The 17035-nt window shown below is 40.5% G+C and overlaps 1 protein-coding gene across 1 annotated transcript in view; it reads right to left on the bottom strand.

Moving 5' to 3' along the window:
- LOC126418509 (activating signal cointegrator 1 complex subunit 3) overlaps positions 1 to 17035 on the bottom strand; it is a 238365-nt gene that overhangs the window by 194905 nt on the left and 26425 nt on the right. Inside the window, exon 4 of the mRNA XM_050085303.1 lies at positions 4478 to 4783. Within this exon, the coding sequence (XP_049941260.1) occupies positions 4478 to 4783 (306 nt within the window). The remainder of the gene's footprint in view (positions 1 to 4477; positions 4784 to 17035) is intronic.

Below are 17035 nucleotides of genomic sequence, written 5' to 3'. Positions count from 1 at the left end.
AGAGGGACCTACTGTTTAATGTGGACTACAATTGGTTAGCCTGACTTGTTCATACTGACAGATCATTGCCAGAGGTGAAAGAAGTGATGAGAGACAGAAAAAATTCGAGGACTGACTGAGGATTGAAGAAGCTTGTATGGAATGAGTGGCATGTTTGTTGACTTCAGATCAAAAATACTAAGTGTGTGAATTTAGTTTTGTGTCATGGATACAAAATTAGCATCCACACAGACAGTTCACAGTCTCTCTCTCTCTCTCTCTCTCTCTCTCTCTCTGTGTGTATGTGTGTGTGTGTGTGTGTGTGTGTGTGTGTGTGTGTGTGTGTGTGGGGGGGGGGGGGGGGGGGGAGATGCTATACTCTTGATTGACTATCTGGAAAATTGCAAAATAATGACTGGCTCTTATTTCAAAACACCATTAGACAGTTGGCATAGTGTGTTGAAGTAGATGCAGTCAAGAGTAGCTTGGAAACAAGTGCATCCAAACAACGCATGTTGGTGCACAACCTCATGGAAAGATTTTTGCTGCTCTTTATACCTGCAAATCAGCTTCAAGGATAGGAATTCTTGTTGGGTAAAGGAGGTTATTTCTGTTGTAAATGAATATTATGCATAATTGGATAAATATTTGTTTTGAGAGGGGATTAAGAAAGAAAAGAAGTAAAGGAAACACATCAAATCCAATGCAGTAATGTTAATACAGATTATGTTTTCATAAATAACTCTTGATGATGATGATGATGTCCTATACTCCGAGGAGCGTAGGGGACGATGCGGGAGAACCGCACCGCTGTACCAGGCAAGGTCCTAGCGGAGGTGGTTTGCCATTGCCTTCCTCCGACCTTAATGGGGATGAACGATGATGATGATGATGATGATGATGATGATGATGAAGACAACACAACAACACCCAGTCATCTCGAGGCAGAGAAAATCTCTGACCCTGCCGGGAATCGAACCTGGGACCCCGTGCGTGGGAAGGAAGAACACTACTGCAAGACCACTTTAGTTCAACTAAATATATTACCAAACAAATTTTTATCAATCACTTTGTCCTTTTGAAATGTCAGACCCACCTCCTTAGTTACAATGTATTATCAAAAAGGTAATGCTAAAGGCAACCTTATTTTCAGCACCACTTTCTGCAATGTTTCAAATTAATTATGAACAAAAAACACACAACACTGGTGTAGTATTCTACAGTATTTAATTGCTTTGCAAACTGGTTTCCAGCTGTTATGCCATCATCAGATAAGAAGACATTTGTGGCTTTGAAATTTTTGTGGGTCCAAAGATTTTAAAATAGTGTCTCTACAGGGTATCTAAGTTGGTTATTTTCAAGCTCGACGATGGTATAACAGCTGAAAACTGGTTTATAAAACAAAACAAACAATGGAAAATCCAGGATGGAATAATTACAATATTATGAAAGGGATAGACTGCTACTCACCATATAGCCATGTTGAGTTGCAGATATGCACACCAAAAAGACTGACCAACAAGTAAGTTTTCGACCAAAGGCCTTCTTCCGAATTAGACAAAACAAACATACAAGAACACATGTGCACGCACAAAAACTAATAGAACACTCAATTAGAAATGCAATTTCAAGACACTTTATTATTTTAGAGTAACGGTCTCCAAGAAGATCATCAAAAATAAATTCTGCAGTTTCTATCCTGAAATTTAAAAAAAAAAAAAAGTTTGTATGCTGTTGATAAATGGTCGATATTTTTGTTTTATTTAAAAGGCAATGAAGATGAAATCCACGAGTTCACTAACATTAATATCTTGCAGCCACATATAAAGCTCACCACTGAGATAGAGAAAAATGAACTACTTACTTATCTTGACATTTCAATAAAGATGGTGTGACCTGGCAGCATTCCTGCTAGTTGTCTGAGCATTGTGTTGTTCCAACATTGGCCAAAATTGTACATCATATTAATTCTCCTGTCATTAATTACATGCACTCTTTTACCTATTGTCCATTAAAGAATATATTATAAATGCCACCAGTTGGATTCTGTGACCCAGGAATTGTTTTGGCTTACTTAATGATAGCTCTGAAAAGTTCAGCATTTTGTTGGGAGTGGCTGGATGGTGCTCTTTCCTCACAGTCTGACTGGGAATTTTGCTCTGTAACTGCCAGGAAATCAGCAAAGTTTCAATTTTTCTGTGGACCAGAGTGTACTACAACATCTTGACGTTCTGTGATCTATTTCGTAGGGATACAGAAGTAATCTTGGATGACAAAGGTTTATCTGTGGTAGGGGAAGGTTTGGGCTTTGCAATGACACCCAAGCATTTGCCAGTTTTTTTAAAGTTGTGTCGACCAGGCTGTTTTTAAGCTACCTCCTTATGATGCTGAGGAGGTTAGGAGAGAAGCACACTGTGTGTTGGCTGAGGTACGTTTGTCCAGGAGTAATATAATAGCATCTGAGAGGACATCGATTACAAGGACTGCATTTCAATGATTCTGTTATTTTAGTTGAGTTCTGATGTGATCTCTCTCTTCACTCATATTACTCTTCTGGTTTTCTATGGTTAACTGAGGTTAGATCTGGTGTTAAATTAACGAACATATTTTCACATGTGTTGACTTCCACTTCCTTTTTATTTAATGACCAGTTCTATAAACAGACAGAGGGGTATGTGACGGGGAGCCCTTTGTCACCAATTATTTCCAATTTGTTTATGGAAGATTTTGACGCACATGCCTTGGAGTCAGATGCATTAAACCTGCATGTGGGCTCCCCCCCCCCCCCCCCCCCCCCCTCCAACTTTCAGATATGTAGATGCTACTTCTGTTGTTTAGGCTCATGGAAGTGAGGAATTTGAGGAATTAAACTCTTTTTAAAACATCTGAATTCAAATCACCAAACATTCCCTTACAATGAAGGCTGGAAAGGATGGCTGCCTTCCTTTTCTTGATGTATTGGTCAGGAGAAAGGTTGACAGTACATTGGGGAACCAACTCTCATTGATTTGTATCCAATGGCTGATATTTGTCACTACCAGGCTGAATGTGAAGGGTATTGTGTACCTTGGTTCCTACTGCCAATGCCATCTCAGATATTGGAAGTTAGTCAGCTGAATTAGCTTCCTTGAAGTCACCTTTCGCCAAATTGGTTATAGTGAAAGACAGATAAGATATGCATTGCACTACTGGCCAACCAAAGAATGGGTGAGTAATGAAAATAAGGATTTAGGTTTTCTTTGATTTCCCTAAATTGCTTAAGGCAAATGCTGGGATGGTTCCTTTGAAAGGGCATGGCCGACTTCCTTCCCCATCCTTCCCTAATCCAATGAGACCAATGACCTCACTGTTTGGTCTCTTCCACCAAATCAACTCAACCCATTCCTCAAATCCAACTTCCAGCTTTGCGTCCTGCAGGTAGCATTTCCAACAGGATTGGTTGTATTCTGTGGACAATGTGAAAAGTGTTTTTTGACCACCGTCAAACATTAGGGGCCTTTTAGGGTCTGCAGAGGATTATATTTGTTTGCATACTGTTTACCTTGAAGCTGTGACAAGTCATACCTTGGTCAAACTATCAGGACTGTGGAGGACCACTGTACTCAGCATAAATGCCATATACACTTACAACAGCCGAGCAAATCTGCTACTCACAGAACAATGCCTTGTCACCGGCCATCCTATGGAATATAAGAACACAGAGATTCTGGCAGATACATCAATTAATGAGTAAAGTGTTATTAAGGAGATGGTTGCAATTAATTAGCAAATTATCATGTAAATAGAGATTAAAGTTTCTGCTTAAATGCTGCTTAGAGTTCTACTCTGTCTCTACCTCCCCTCCCCTCGCCCCATGTCAAACAACTGAAGGTCAGAGTTAACGCTATCGCAAGCATAGGTAATTCACTATCAACAGCTTCTGATGTTGGTCATCTCTGGTTGTGCCACTACTGTTTCCAATGACTACAATGTGTGTGTGTGTGTGTGTGTGTGTGTGTGTGTGTGTGTGTGTGTGTGTGTTTTGTTGTCTTTGTGCCTTGAAAATAACAAATTGTGAACCTCATGAAATATCAGTGGCTGTAGAAGACATCGCGGAACCGATTTCCCAAAATTTGTTTGCACATTTTATAGACCAGTAGAAACTCAAGTTTCACAGCTAGATAACAAACTAGCAGTCACAAATGTTTACTGCAAATCAACCATAATTGATATTATCATTAGGGAAGATTCTAGCCACACTTTGATGGATAAATACCCTTATTTTCCTGCTATGCTAGATAGGATAGTGGAATTAAACCCCTGCGACAATGTACGTGAGTGTGCACTCCACTCTGTTACCCAAGTAGGTCAGGAAAAATATGTAGGTTATCTCATCCTATTTTTTGTCATGAACCACATATAAACTATAGGTGAGTTTTGTATCATTCACGGCTACACCATACATCTCAGAGAGTTAAATTATGCAAGTAAATCCAGAGTGTTAGGCTGCCGTACTTACCTTGGCGTTTTTTGAAGCAAACTTTCTATTGGTCTGGGGGCTCGTATCCGCCCCATTAACAGCACTGCTGTGCAGAGCCTTGACAGCTTCATATCCCATGCTGAAACCAGCAGGAAGTGCTTTAGCCCCGACAGATGGAGTGAGATCAGCAAGTGAGCTTGTGTCTGGGAGGTAGATGTTCAGTTCAGGTAACTTTGGAAGCACTACATAAGCGGGGCGGGTTCGCTTACGACTGATCCCACCGCCATCATACGACAGGTAGTCTGGTAGGTCATCCGGCAATTCCTGGCGAATCTTCTTCACACACTGGAATCAAAAAATTAAAAAAATGCAATATGTATAAGTTCTTTATACATCATCATCATCATTATTATCAGCAGCAGCAGCAGCAACTAAACACTAATAAACGATCAGAAGTTTAAGCTCTACACCATTTTAGCCCAGAAATGGTTCGAGTCCACTCCACTGGGCTCCACCGATATAAGCTCCCCTCTGGGCATTGAGGACAGCATGTAATAATCTGTGTGAGACCATACTTGCAAGATCTAGGGAACCCAAGCTGTACACAATTTTGTTGTAACTAGCAACAAAAAGCCCCAAGTCAAGTAAGAGATTTCCAAGTGGTCCAACTCTCCTCAGATCCAGCCGAGAGCTCTTCTGTTCATGGGATTCAGTGGGGGTTTTCTCTATCTGGGAAGTGGCTCATCTCTCAAAGGTGGTAGAAGTTCTAATAATACTGTTGCTGCACTCAACTCATGGAAAGGCCATTTGTATACCATGAAGTGGGTGTCTTACAGAAGTGGGTAGTTTGGCTCTTCCCTCTCCTCGTAGGCTGCCATTTCCCTTGTTGATTAGTGTGAACGCAATGACAAAGTTTCTACATCTACATACATACTCCACAAGTCACACTATGGTGCGTGACGGAGGGTACCCTGTACCACAGCTAGATGCTTCCTTTCCTGTTCCACACACAGAAGAGCAAGGGAAAAACAACTGTCTATTTGCCTCCTCATGCGCGCTATCTTATCTTCGTGGTCCTTACGTGAAATGTATGTTGGTGGCAATTGGAGCATTCTGCAGTCAGCTTTAAATGTCAGTTCTCAAAACTTCCTCAGTAGTCCTAAATGAATGTCTTCTTCCCTCCAGGGATTCCCACTTGAGCTACCAAAGCATATCTGTAACACTTTGCTGCTTATCGAACTTACTGGTAAGAAATCTAGCAGCTCACCTTTGAATTGCTTTGACATCTTCTTTCAATCCAACCTGGTGCGGAGCCACAAAACACTAGAGCCATACTCCTCAAGAATATGTTGCACTAGTGTCCTATATGCGGTCTCCTTTACTGATGAACCACACCTTCCTAAATTTCTCCCAATAAACCGAAGTCTACCATTTGCCTTCCCTACAAGTCCTCACATGCTCGTTCCATTTCATATCAATTTGCAATGTTACGCCCAAATATTTAGACGACATGACTGTGTGAAGTAGAACACTACTAATGCTGTATCTGAACATTATGGATCTGTTTTTCCTACTCCTCCAAATTAATTAACATTTTTCTACATTAAGAGCCAGCTGCCATTCATCACACAAACTAGAAATATTATCTAGGTCATTTTGTATCAACCTACAGTCACTTATCTTGGACACCTTCCTGTACACCACAGCATCAATAGTGAATAACCACAGATTGCTGCCCATCCTGTCTGCCAGATCATTTATGTATACAGAAAATAACAATGGTCCTATCACACTTCCCTGGGGCACTCCTGATGATACCCCTGTCTCAGATGAACTCTCACCACTGAGGACAACATACTGGGTTCTATTACTTATGAAGTATTTGAGCCAGTTACATACCTGGGAGCCTATTCTGTAAACACATAATGTTTTTAACAGTCTGCAGTATGGTGTCCACTGCATTTCTGAAACCTAGAAACATTGAATCAGCCTCCAGAATGAGATTTTCACTCTGCAGCGGAGTGTGCGCTGATATGAAACTTCCTGGCAGATTAAAACTGTGTGCCCGACCGAGACTCGAACTCGGGACCTTTGCCTTTCGCGGGCAAGTGCTCTACCAACTGAGCTACCGAAGCACGACTCACACCCGGTACTCACAGCTTTACTTCTGCCAGTACCTCGTCTCCTACCTTCCAAACTTTACAGAAGCTCTCCTGCGAACCTAGCAGAACTAGCACTCCTGGAAGAAAGGATATTGCGGAGACACGGCTTAGCCACAGCCTGGGGGATGTTTCCAGAATGAGATTTTCACTCTGCAGCGGAATGTGTGCTGATATGAAACTTCCTGGCAGATTAAAACTGTGTGCCCGACCGAGACTCGAACTCGGGACCTTTGCCTTTCGCAGGCAAGTGCTCTACCAACTGAGGTACCGAAGCACGACTCACGCCAGGTACTCACAGCTTTACTTCTGCCAGTACCTCATCTCCTACCTTCCAAACTTTACAGAAGCTCTCCTGTAAACAGGAGTTTTAATCTGCCAGGAAGTTTCATATTGAATCAGCCTGTTGTCCTTCATCCTCAGTTTCTCAGTCATGGGTGTTGTAAGCAGCCAGGTATCAATCTGTCGCATTTCATTTTGGGCACAGTCCAGTTTCTTGGTATGTGCCAATTTACACCACACTATGCTAGCATACTTGCCAGCAGAAAAATGACAGTCACACCTGCAGTTTTCACAAATTATGCTCTGACTCCCGAAGCCATGCCAGTCAACTTTTGAAGTATTTATTTCAACCACTGATCTTCAACTCAGTCTCAGAACAAAGTTCCTGTGAAGTTAGAGCTCTGATTAGGGTAACTCAAACGTAAGTTGTGCTACCTCAGTGTTCCCATATCGTACTTCAACTGGAGGCGTCAGCTTCCTCGAGGATTGTTCGATGTGAAAATGGAAAAAAACAAATGTTTCTTTTACTAGGATTTGGTTTAAGTCGCTTTTCTAGTGACATAAAGTTTTGAGTGATCCCATAAACTTTTTTTTTTCTCCACCTCAAGTGATTTTTCTCATGAATCTCTTAACAGCGCAGATATAGCTATTTGTACTTTTGGCTACAAATTATAATCTGCGACAACTCTGAAATCTGCACACTTAATATGTGTAAGTAAAATATTCAACCTGCATTGTGGTTCAGACAAAGATGGAGTAAGTAAACTACTCATGGACTAATGGCAAAATTTCCATCCTTGTGCAAGCACAGATCTCTCACCGCCTAATAATGAAAGTTTAAATAAACTGATAACAGGGTATAAATTTTGTTATTAGCCTTCAAGTTGTGCCAACGGAGGAAATCACAGTCAGCATGAAAAAAGGCACTCACAATGTGAAGGAATACATATACATATACAGGGTGTTACAAAAAGGTACGGCCAAACTTTCAAGAAACATTCCTCACACACAAATAAAGAAACGATGTGTCCGGAAACGCTTAATTTCCATGTTAGAGCTCATTTTAGTTTTGTTAGTATGTACTGTACTTCCTCGATTCACCGCCAGTTGGCCCAATTGAAGGAAGGTAATGTTGACTTCAGTGCTTGGGTTGACATGCGACTCATTGCTCTACAGTACTAGCATCAAGCACATCAGTACGTAGCATCAACAGGTTAGTGTTCATCACGAACGTGGTTTTGCAGTCAGTGCAATGTTTACAAATGCGGAGTTGGCAGATGCCCATTTGATGTATGGATTAGCACGGGGCAATAGCCGTGGCGCGGTACGTTTGTATAGAGACAGATTTCCAGAACGAAGGTGTCCCGACAGGAAGACGTTCAAAGCAATTGATCGGCGTCTTAGGGAGCACGGAACATTCCAGCCTATGACAGGCACTATCAGCAGCTGATTGGCCTCCACGGGTACACTTCTGCAAATGGTTCATCCAACAATGTGTCAATCCTCATTTCAGTGTAAATGTTCTCTTTACGGATGAGGCTTCATCCCAATGTGATCAAATAGTAAATTTTTACAATCAACATGTGTGGGCTGAGGAGAATCCGCACGCAATTGTGCAATCACGTCATCAACACAGATTTTCTGTGAACGTTTGGGCAGGCATTGTTGGTGATGTCTTGATTGGGCCCCATGTTCTTCCACCTATGCTCAATGGAGCACATTATCATGATTTCATACGGGATACTCTACCTGTGCTGCTAGAACATGTGCCTTTACAAGTATGACACAACATGTGGTTCATGCGTGATGGAGCTCCTGCACATTTCATTCGAAGTTTTTGCATGCTTCTCAACAACAGATTCGGTGACCAATGGATTGGTAGAGGCAGACCAATTCCATGGCCTCCACGCTCTCCTGACCTCAACCCTCTTGACTTTCATTTATGGGGGCATTTGAAAGCTCTTGTCTACGCAACCCCGGTACCAAATGTAGAGACTCTTCGTGCTCGTATTGTGGATACAATATGCCATTCTCCAGGGCTGCATCAGCACATCAGGGATTCCATGCGACGGAGTGTGGATGCATCTATCCTCGCTAACGGAGAACATTTTGAACATTTACTGTAACAAAGTATTTGAAGTCACGCTGGTACGTTCTGTTGCTGTGTGTTTTCATTCCATGATTAATGTGATTTGAAGAGAAGTAATAAAATGTGCTCTAACATGGACATAAGCGTTTCCAGACACATGTCCACATAACATATTTTCTTTGTTTGTGTGTGAGGAATGTTTCCTGAAAGTTTGGCCGTACCTTTTTGTAACACCCTGTAGAAGCATAAGACTATTAGCTCACATGGAGCCTCTAAAAAGTAATGTAACTGTGGGTGAGAAGAATGCTACAAAACACCTGAATGAGGGTGGTAGTATTTCCATACTCCCCACTGATAAGAGAAATGGAACAGTAGTTGTGATGTGGGTGACAATCACAATAAGACTAAAGTTATCAGATCTGCATAAATGTCAGAAGCTTAGTAAGGAGCTCACTGACAAAGTTCTTAGAACTGTTACATGGTTAATAAAATCATCAATTGAGCAGAGCACTCAGAAATGTTTGTTCAATTCAGTTGCACTAACACTCAGACTCTTGGGTAACCAAAAAATGAAAAAGAAAATGATTGGCTGAGGCCTATAGTAAGCATTACTGTTTCTCACATGATTACCGAGGCTCAGCAACACTGTTATGACTGTTTGTGGGTCAATTAGACTCTTACAGCAAGAATTTGGCACATTTTATCAATAAATTATATGGCATCGTGGTTTAGCTGGAGGACATATTAACCAGTTTTGATGCGGTGTATTGTTTACAGTGCATCCAGTTAATGATATGTTGGAACAGCTGGATCAGGTTTTTCCTTCCAATGTTGCAGAACTGTTTTAAATATTGTGTCTCAATCATATACTCTGCAGCAACAATGAGTCTTCTGAACAGACGAGTGACATCGATGTGGAAAGCCCCTTAAGCCCAGTTACAGCATCTATCTTTATCTCTATATCTCCCCCACCCCTCTTTTTTTAAAAAAAAGAGAGAAACAGGTATTAGGAACTGCCAAGAAAAAAAAAATCAGGTACATGGTTTCTTTATGTGGGTAGTAACATCTGTGTAGTGGAGAAGTGGCAAAGAGGAACAAGGTCATTTTCATTAACATCTTGATTAGTTTAACCTGAGGCTTCAATTCACTATGGAGCAAGAGGTAGATGGCAGATTACATTTCCTTGATGAAGAAGCTTGTGCCACACAGTATACTGCAAAATGGTTCAAATGGCTCTAAGCACTATGGCACTTAACATCTGAGGTCATCAGTCCCCTAGACTTAGAACTACTTAAACCTAACTAGCATACGGACATCACACACACCCATGCCCGAGGCAGGATTCGAACCTGCGACTGTAGCAGCAGCGCGGTTCTGGACTGAAGCGTCTAGAACGGCTCGGCCACAGCGGCTGGCTCACTGTACACTACAAACACATCAAAAATGCTTATAGACCATTACCTACAACAGAATTAAAATCACCACACACAGTGAAAGCAAGATGATGTAAAACACATTGCTCAGGAATGGATATTTGTCCACTGAGATAGTAAGAGCATTAAGATGTCCACAAAAAGAGAACAGAAAAAGAGCATGGTGATGTACAAATGACTGCAACATCCAAGGTTTCCTGCTGTTCATTAAAGATGTTACTGAGTGCAAGGAAAGATCTAGAACAAAACAGAGCACCACTGTGATCTACAAATCCATGTGGAAGATGCAGAAAACCCAGAGTTGGCCAAACATGCCTGTAAACTGCTGGATACAGCAGGAACTGCGACTGTGGAGACATGTACAACGATACCAATATTACTACTAAAAAAAGGGGGTGTTGAAAAATGACAATTAGACCGCAACAGCAACTGTAGAAGGGGAGAAACAGACATGACAGTTGTTGTAGAACATGTTTTGCAGCTAGAAGACCAACTGATTCAATTTGAAAAGACTCTATTACAGCAGTCACAAGCGAGTAATATGAAAAACTCTATAGAGTTTGCTATACGCCACAACATTTTTAACCAGAAGGAATTTCAGGAAGAAATTCATCCGAACACCATGTAATAGACTGGGATATTTTGGTAAGTGTGACACTTCTAGATATGAAAGTTTACATTTTACATCTGTCTTGCCCTTTGTTGCTGTCTTCCTTTTCTTGTCTAGGACTCAATGTTCCTCATTATTTCTTCTACTCTATTCTTCAAATGCTACCTACACGCATGGCAGTCAGTGCTGCACAATCTTAACACTTTCTGTTTTAACAGCTGATTCTCCAAACTGCAAAACCTTGCTATCTCAGGCACGCCAGGGGTTTCAATCTGGGATTCTGTTTCTCCTCTACCTTCCCATTCTGTTTATCTTCTCCTTTTATACTATATACTGTCCAGTCAACACAACTACATAACATACCTGTAGCACAACCTGCCAACTCTGACTGTATCAAATCTCCTCCAGTCCAATTTCTCAAGCACGTGTTGTGATCTCTTTTGCTTCTTTTTTACAGTGTACAACTTTACATTGTCCTTTTTCCTCTACTACTTATTTGAATTACTTAGCTATTTAATATTACACTGATTAATTCTTTCTAAAACTGTATTCCATTATTGACTTTTTTTTATTAATAACTTGACTACAAAGTATTAATGTTCCACAACAACAGTTATTAGTTCATTATGAACTGGCTTTCAGCTTCTTAGGCCTTTGTCAGACGACTTAATGCTAAACGGATAGTCCACACAGCTTCAGTGGGAATTCATAGCTGTGCAAAGAATACTATACAGGAATATGTGACATCTTATGACTATATTGATACAAAACACAAGCATGATGTAATACCTATAGAGACACTGAACAAATAAATCTTATATCACTGTATATTCAAATATAACAAATGTTCTACAAGTGAAAAATGGGACAGGCTACTATGTGATATGAAAAACTGGTGAATGGAACAAACGGACCGAATAAAGGGTGGGGAAGAAAAATTTCTGAGGAAGATGGGTGTGGAACAGTTATAACAAGCTTATTAGCTAATGGTGAGAGGAATAATAACTGGCTGCTATTTCAGTAAGGATGAGTAGTGGAACTATGTTTATTCATTAAGGACCAGGACAAGATTCTTTGATTGGTGTTTATTAATGGCCAATGACATTCATTCAGAGCATGTTCAGCAAAGGTGGAATCTTTCTTTCTCAGCCTTAAGCTTCTTTCATGCTGAATCAGTTTAGTAGTTATAGCCCTATCTGACTGACCTACAGAAAATTTGCCACACAGATTTCAGAAGATTCTTATATTCCATTCTGTTCTAACAGTGGAATCTTATATTTACTGTTGAACAGGTGTGCAACAGTGTTGAACAGGTGTGCAACAGTATTCTCAGTAGCGCATATTTCCAGGATTTTAGTTTCCTGGCAAGACCCTGTGAAGTATACCTGCATATAACATGGGGGCCCATTTGTTATCAGTGTGGTTTTGTGCTGTATGGTGTGGATAAAGGAGAGCAGTTATCGTCTGTCTCTTCTTTTAGCTGAGTATATTGTCAATCAGTGCAATACCATTACCGTATGCGTTCTTTAACTATTTTCAATTAATTTCCAAAATCTGATTTGGTTTGGCTTACAGGTGGTGCACCATGGAGTGGAAGGTGTTACGAGATGCTGGGAACTGGCTGGCAATACTGTGTCTGTTGAAGTTACTTACCTGTATGTCTTAAATAAATGCTGTTGGTTGCTGACTTCAATGGTGAGGTCTAAAAAGTTGATAGAGTCTCCACCCAACAACATTGTTAACTTAATTTTACTGTAGTGTGAATTCAAATGTTAAAAAAAATATTTGTCTGGTGGTATCTATTCACAACCACAGTACAACATCCAAATACCTAGTCCAATATTGTATTTTAGAACTTACAGCTCTTTATCTAAAAATGTTTGCTCAAAATTATCCATAAACATTTGAGCCAATAAGGGACTTTATGGGGACCCCTGTACAGAGACAGTTGGAACTGGAATTAAGTTTACTTTAAGCATGTTGCCATCCATATATCTTCTGTCTCCACTGTATTTGTTCTGGTTTTATGCAACCATTATGTTAAAATTTCCATTGTCTTTGCAAAAGCAATACTAGACAATAAGCTACTAATGACTTGTTTTGCACTAGGTGAAATGGGTAAATCTTTTAGTTTTGTTACTAATGCAAGTGATTTAGCTACTATAAAGTATGGTTGAAATTTAGTTTTTATTTTAATTACTGAATCTAACTCTTTTGCTAATTTATGACAAGTGCTGAAACTTATTACACTACAGGTCTTATTGGAACATCATCTTTGTGAAGCTGAGGTAACCCGTATATCCTGGGTGCTACTGGATTCATGTTTGTGAGGTATTTGGCATCACTATCAGTAAATATGGACTTGAGATTTTAATAAAGTTCTTCACTTCTATAGTACATTTCATTATGGGATCGTTAGGTAACTGTGGAAACTCTTCAGGGTTGAGGAATGTGAACACTTTTTCAATATATTCATACTTATTATGTAACACTAATATGTTTCCCTTGTCACCCTAGGTGGCAATCACATCTTGAGAAGGTAGTTTTTTTTCAATGCGCACAAATTTTTTTGCTCCCTACAACTAGTGTTGAACATATCTGTATTTACAGTTTTTAGTTCATGAGCTACAAAATTTTTCGTAGACGCATCGTCTGACAAAGAATATCCAAGATCAAATTTCAATATGTCTAGCTGTTTTTTGGAAATATTGTATTTCGAAGCGTGTGTAATTCTCTCATTTAAAATTAGGAATTCTTCAGAAGACAAATTTAGATTTGATAGGTTAATGACATGTTCTGCAAACTGTTGGTGTTTAGTGGTTATTGGGGATCATTTCAGTTGAAATGAGTGTTCGATTTTAGCTTTCTGTTGGAGGCACATCAGATTTGTTATGGCAAGTGACACTTCTCGGACTGCTTTATCAAATACGTTGAATTCACAAAGGTGTAGGAGTGACGTAATAGTCACATGAACAACTTTCAAATGTAAACAAACATTATCATGCACCACATACCACTTTTCACTTCTTCATTCACCCACGTCCTCTCCACAATGTGAACAGCTTTCTTGGCTACTTGTGTAGTACTTCTTGACTTCAGCATCACATATTTTGGTATTATGTTTTTTTTTTTTTTTTTTTTTTTTTTTAAAAATCTCTTATCCCTCCTTTATCATATATTACATGGCAGACAGTCACATCAACCCTTGCTCATTCTACTTCCAGCAGGTGAGACAAACTCTCACAGTCTAGCTGAACTGCCATCAGCCATAGGATGACTTCTTTTGCTTGATAAAGACCTTTTCCAGATTACTCCACACAGTACGGCCTTCAGCCATACGAATCCATGTCACTCCAGCGTGCATTCCAGTTTCATTCAGCAACCTTCCATTTGGACTGCACCAAATAATTTCCTAAGCCCATCCTCCATCCATGTCTCACCCATCTGCGTATCATTTTCATCATGGCTGCACGTAAGTTTTCCCCTGCAGTACGTATCCTGATCCATTTGTCATTTCTTTCATGCATCTCCTACTAATTGCCAATGTGTGTGTCCACTGTTTGCTGAGAAACTCTCAATTTCTGCATAGTTTTCTCATTAGAAACAGATGTCCATTGCCCAACGGCCTTGCCGCAGTGGTAACACCAGTTCCCGTCATCAAAGTTAAGTGCTGTCAGGCTTCGCCAAAAGTTGGATGGGTCTGCCAAGCACTGTTGTCAAGTGGGGTGACTCAGCCCTTGTGAGGCAAATTGAGAAACTACTTGATTGAGAAGTAGCGGCTCCAGTCTCATAAACTGTCATACGGCCAGGAGAGCGGCGTGCTGACCACTTGCCCCTCCATATCCGCATCCAGTGACACCTACATGCTCAGGATGACATGGCAGACAGTAAGTACTGTTGGGTCTTCCAAGACTTGTCTTGATGGAGTTTAGTTTAGATGCCCACTGCCGTAATACATTCTGACTGTACACTTTCTGTTACACACATATCAGAAGCTTAGTTTTGAAAACTTCGCAAAGTTTACAAAAAAGCAGCTTGGATACTTTTTGCTCTCCTGTTAATTTACCTCCCTGTACATCCAGTCACTGTCTTTAGTTGTTCTAAATAGAATAAAACTCAAAGAGGTTCTATAACTACATTGTAATAATATTTATGTAATAGTACAGAATGCTACTCACTGCAGTGGAGGCAATGAAAGGCAGACAGGTACACGGGAACGAGGACACCTCATGTTATCAGCTATCAGACTGAGTCTTTCATCAGATGTTGACAAAAATGTCTGAATGTGTGAGTGTGTGTTTTGTCTGCATTAGAATAATGACTTACATTAGTCCAGCAGCTGCTAATATCAAGTAGTTTTCTTTCAATGCACCCGCCTGCCACTTACTGCCTTCTCTATGTGGTGAGCAGCAATCTATCCAATTACATATTGTTTTATTCCATCCCGGATTTCGCATTGTTTCCCATTATTTTCTTTTCAATGTCTACTGATATAACTTATTTCAAAACAGCACTTACTCCCACATACTCCTATCTGGAACTTGGTATACTGCTTAAAGAACTTGGCATTATAACATTGCATGAGCAAACACTGTCTTACTACCCGCTGGGAGTATCGTACCCACCACCCACCATGGAACCCATCAGTCCCAACAAACTCTGTCAACACCTCAATGCTACCAGACCCTGCTTAGCTGCCTGACCCTGTCTCACATAGAAGCCACTGCTTATGAATATTCTCTTTTGACTCCCAACACTACTGTGAGACGAGGTACTGGCAGAAGTAAAGCTGTGAGTCGTGCTTTGGTAGCTCAGTTGGTAGAGCATTTGCCCATGAAGGCAAAGGTCCCGAGTTCGAGTCTCGGTCCAGCACATGGTTTTAATCTGCCAGGAAGTTTCACTACTGTGGCCTGTCTTTAAAAACCACATGCCTGTAGAATTCTCAGTTGTCTCAGAAGGCCTCACTAACAACCCAAAACTCAATTTTAAACATGCTGTATTTGTAAAGGATCTACTTTTCTTTACACTGTCCCTTCAGTGGAACCATTCTTTGCTATAGCTAATCCACAGCACAAACTGAGCCATGTCTTCACTTGTTTCAAGCTTGCTCCAATCCTGGTGCTTTCTTCCCACTCCCCTGCCTATCCTCTCATTCCATTGCAAATTTAAAAGGAAATTCTGGTTTTCCACCTAGCTTCAACTTCCTTCCTAATGAATCAACGCTGCAGCTATGGAAAGAACAGCTGTTCCACACCTCCAACTGTATATACAACTGTAATCTGTGAGATACCGAACAGTGTGTGGCAGGGACTACATTGTGCACCAGTATTATTTTCCTCCTTCCTATTACATTTAGGCATGGTACATAGGGAGAAAGACTGTCAGCACCCATCTGTATGAACAACACTTTCCCTAATTTCAGCATCGTGGTCATTATGCGAGATGTATGTTGAAAGAAGTGGTATGTTTCTTGGCCTGCTCTGGACAATGGGCTCTTGGGATGTGTGTAATGTACTTCTTGTAACATCTCCTACCGCATTCTGTTGAACATTTCTGTGACATTCTTACTCCAACTAAAGCAACCCAGGAGGAACTGTGCAGCTCAGTAAGGGCTGCAGACCAACAAAAAAAAACTCAATAACTGATCAAATGAGGATATTGTAAGTGATCCCTTTCGAGTGTAGATTACACTTCTTTTTCGTATTCTTCCAATAATTCTGAGTCTGACATCTGTCTTCAGTACGACTAGGTGTATGTTGTCATCCCACTTTCAATTACTCTGGACAAAAACCACAGGACACTTTAAGGCCATGACTGGTCTGAGTAATTGATTACTGTTTGTGCAGTCAAACAGTATCAGGTCCTTTCACCTATTTATGAACATTACATTACATTACATTTATTTGTGTTCAAAGTTAGCTGCCAGTTCTTGAACCAGACACCAATCATCTCCAAGTCTCTCTGCATTTCGTAACAAGTTTCTAATGGTGTCACACCCACAACGATGTGAATGTGGACGTTACC

This window comes from Schistocerca serialis, chromosome 9 (genome assembly GCF_023864345.2).
Source record: "Schistocerca serialis cubense isolate TAMUIC-IGC-003099 chromosome 9, iqSchSeri2.2, whole genome shotgun sequence".
In the NCBI taxonomy this organism is placed as follows: Eukaryota; Metazoa; Arthropoda; class Insecta; order Orthoptera; family Acrididae; genus Schistocerca; species Schistocerca serialis.
The sequence above is the reverse complement of the archived record's forward strand: the minus strand, read 5'-3'. Positions and strand labels throughout refer to the sequence as shown.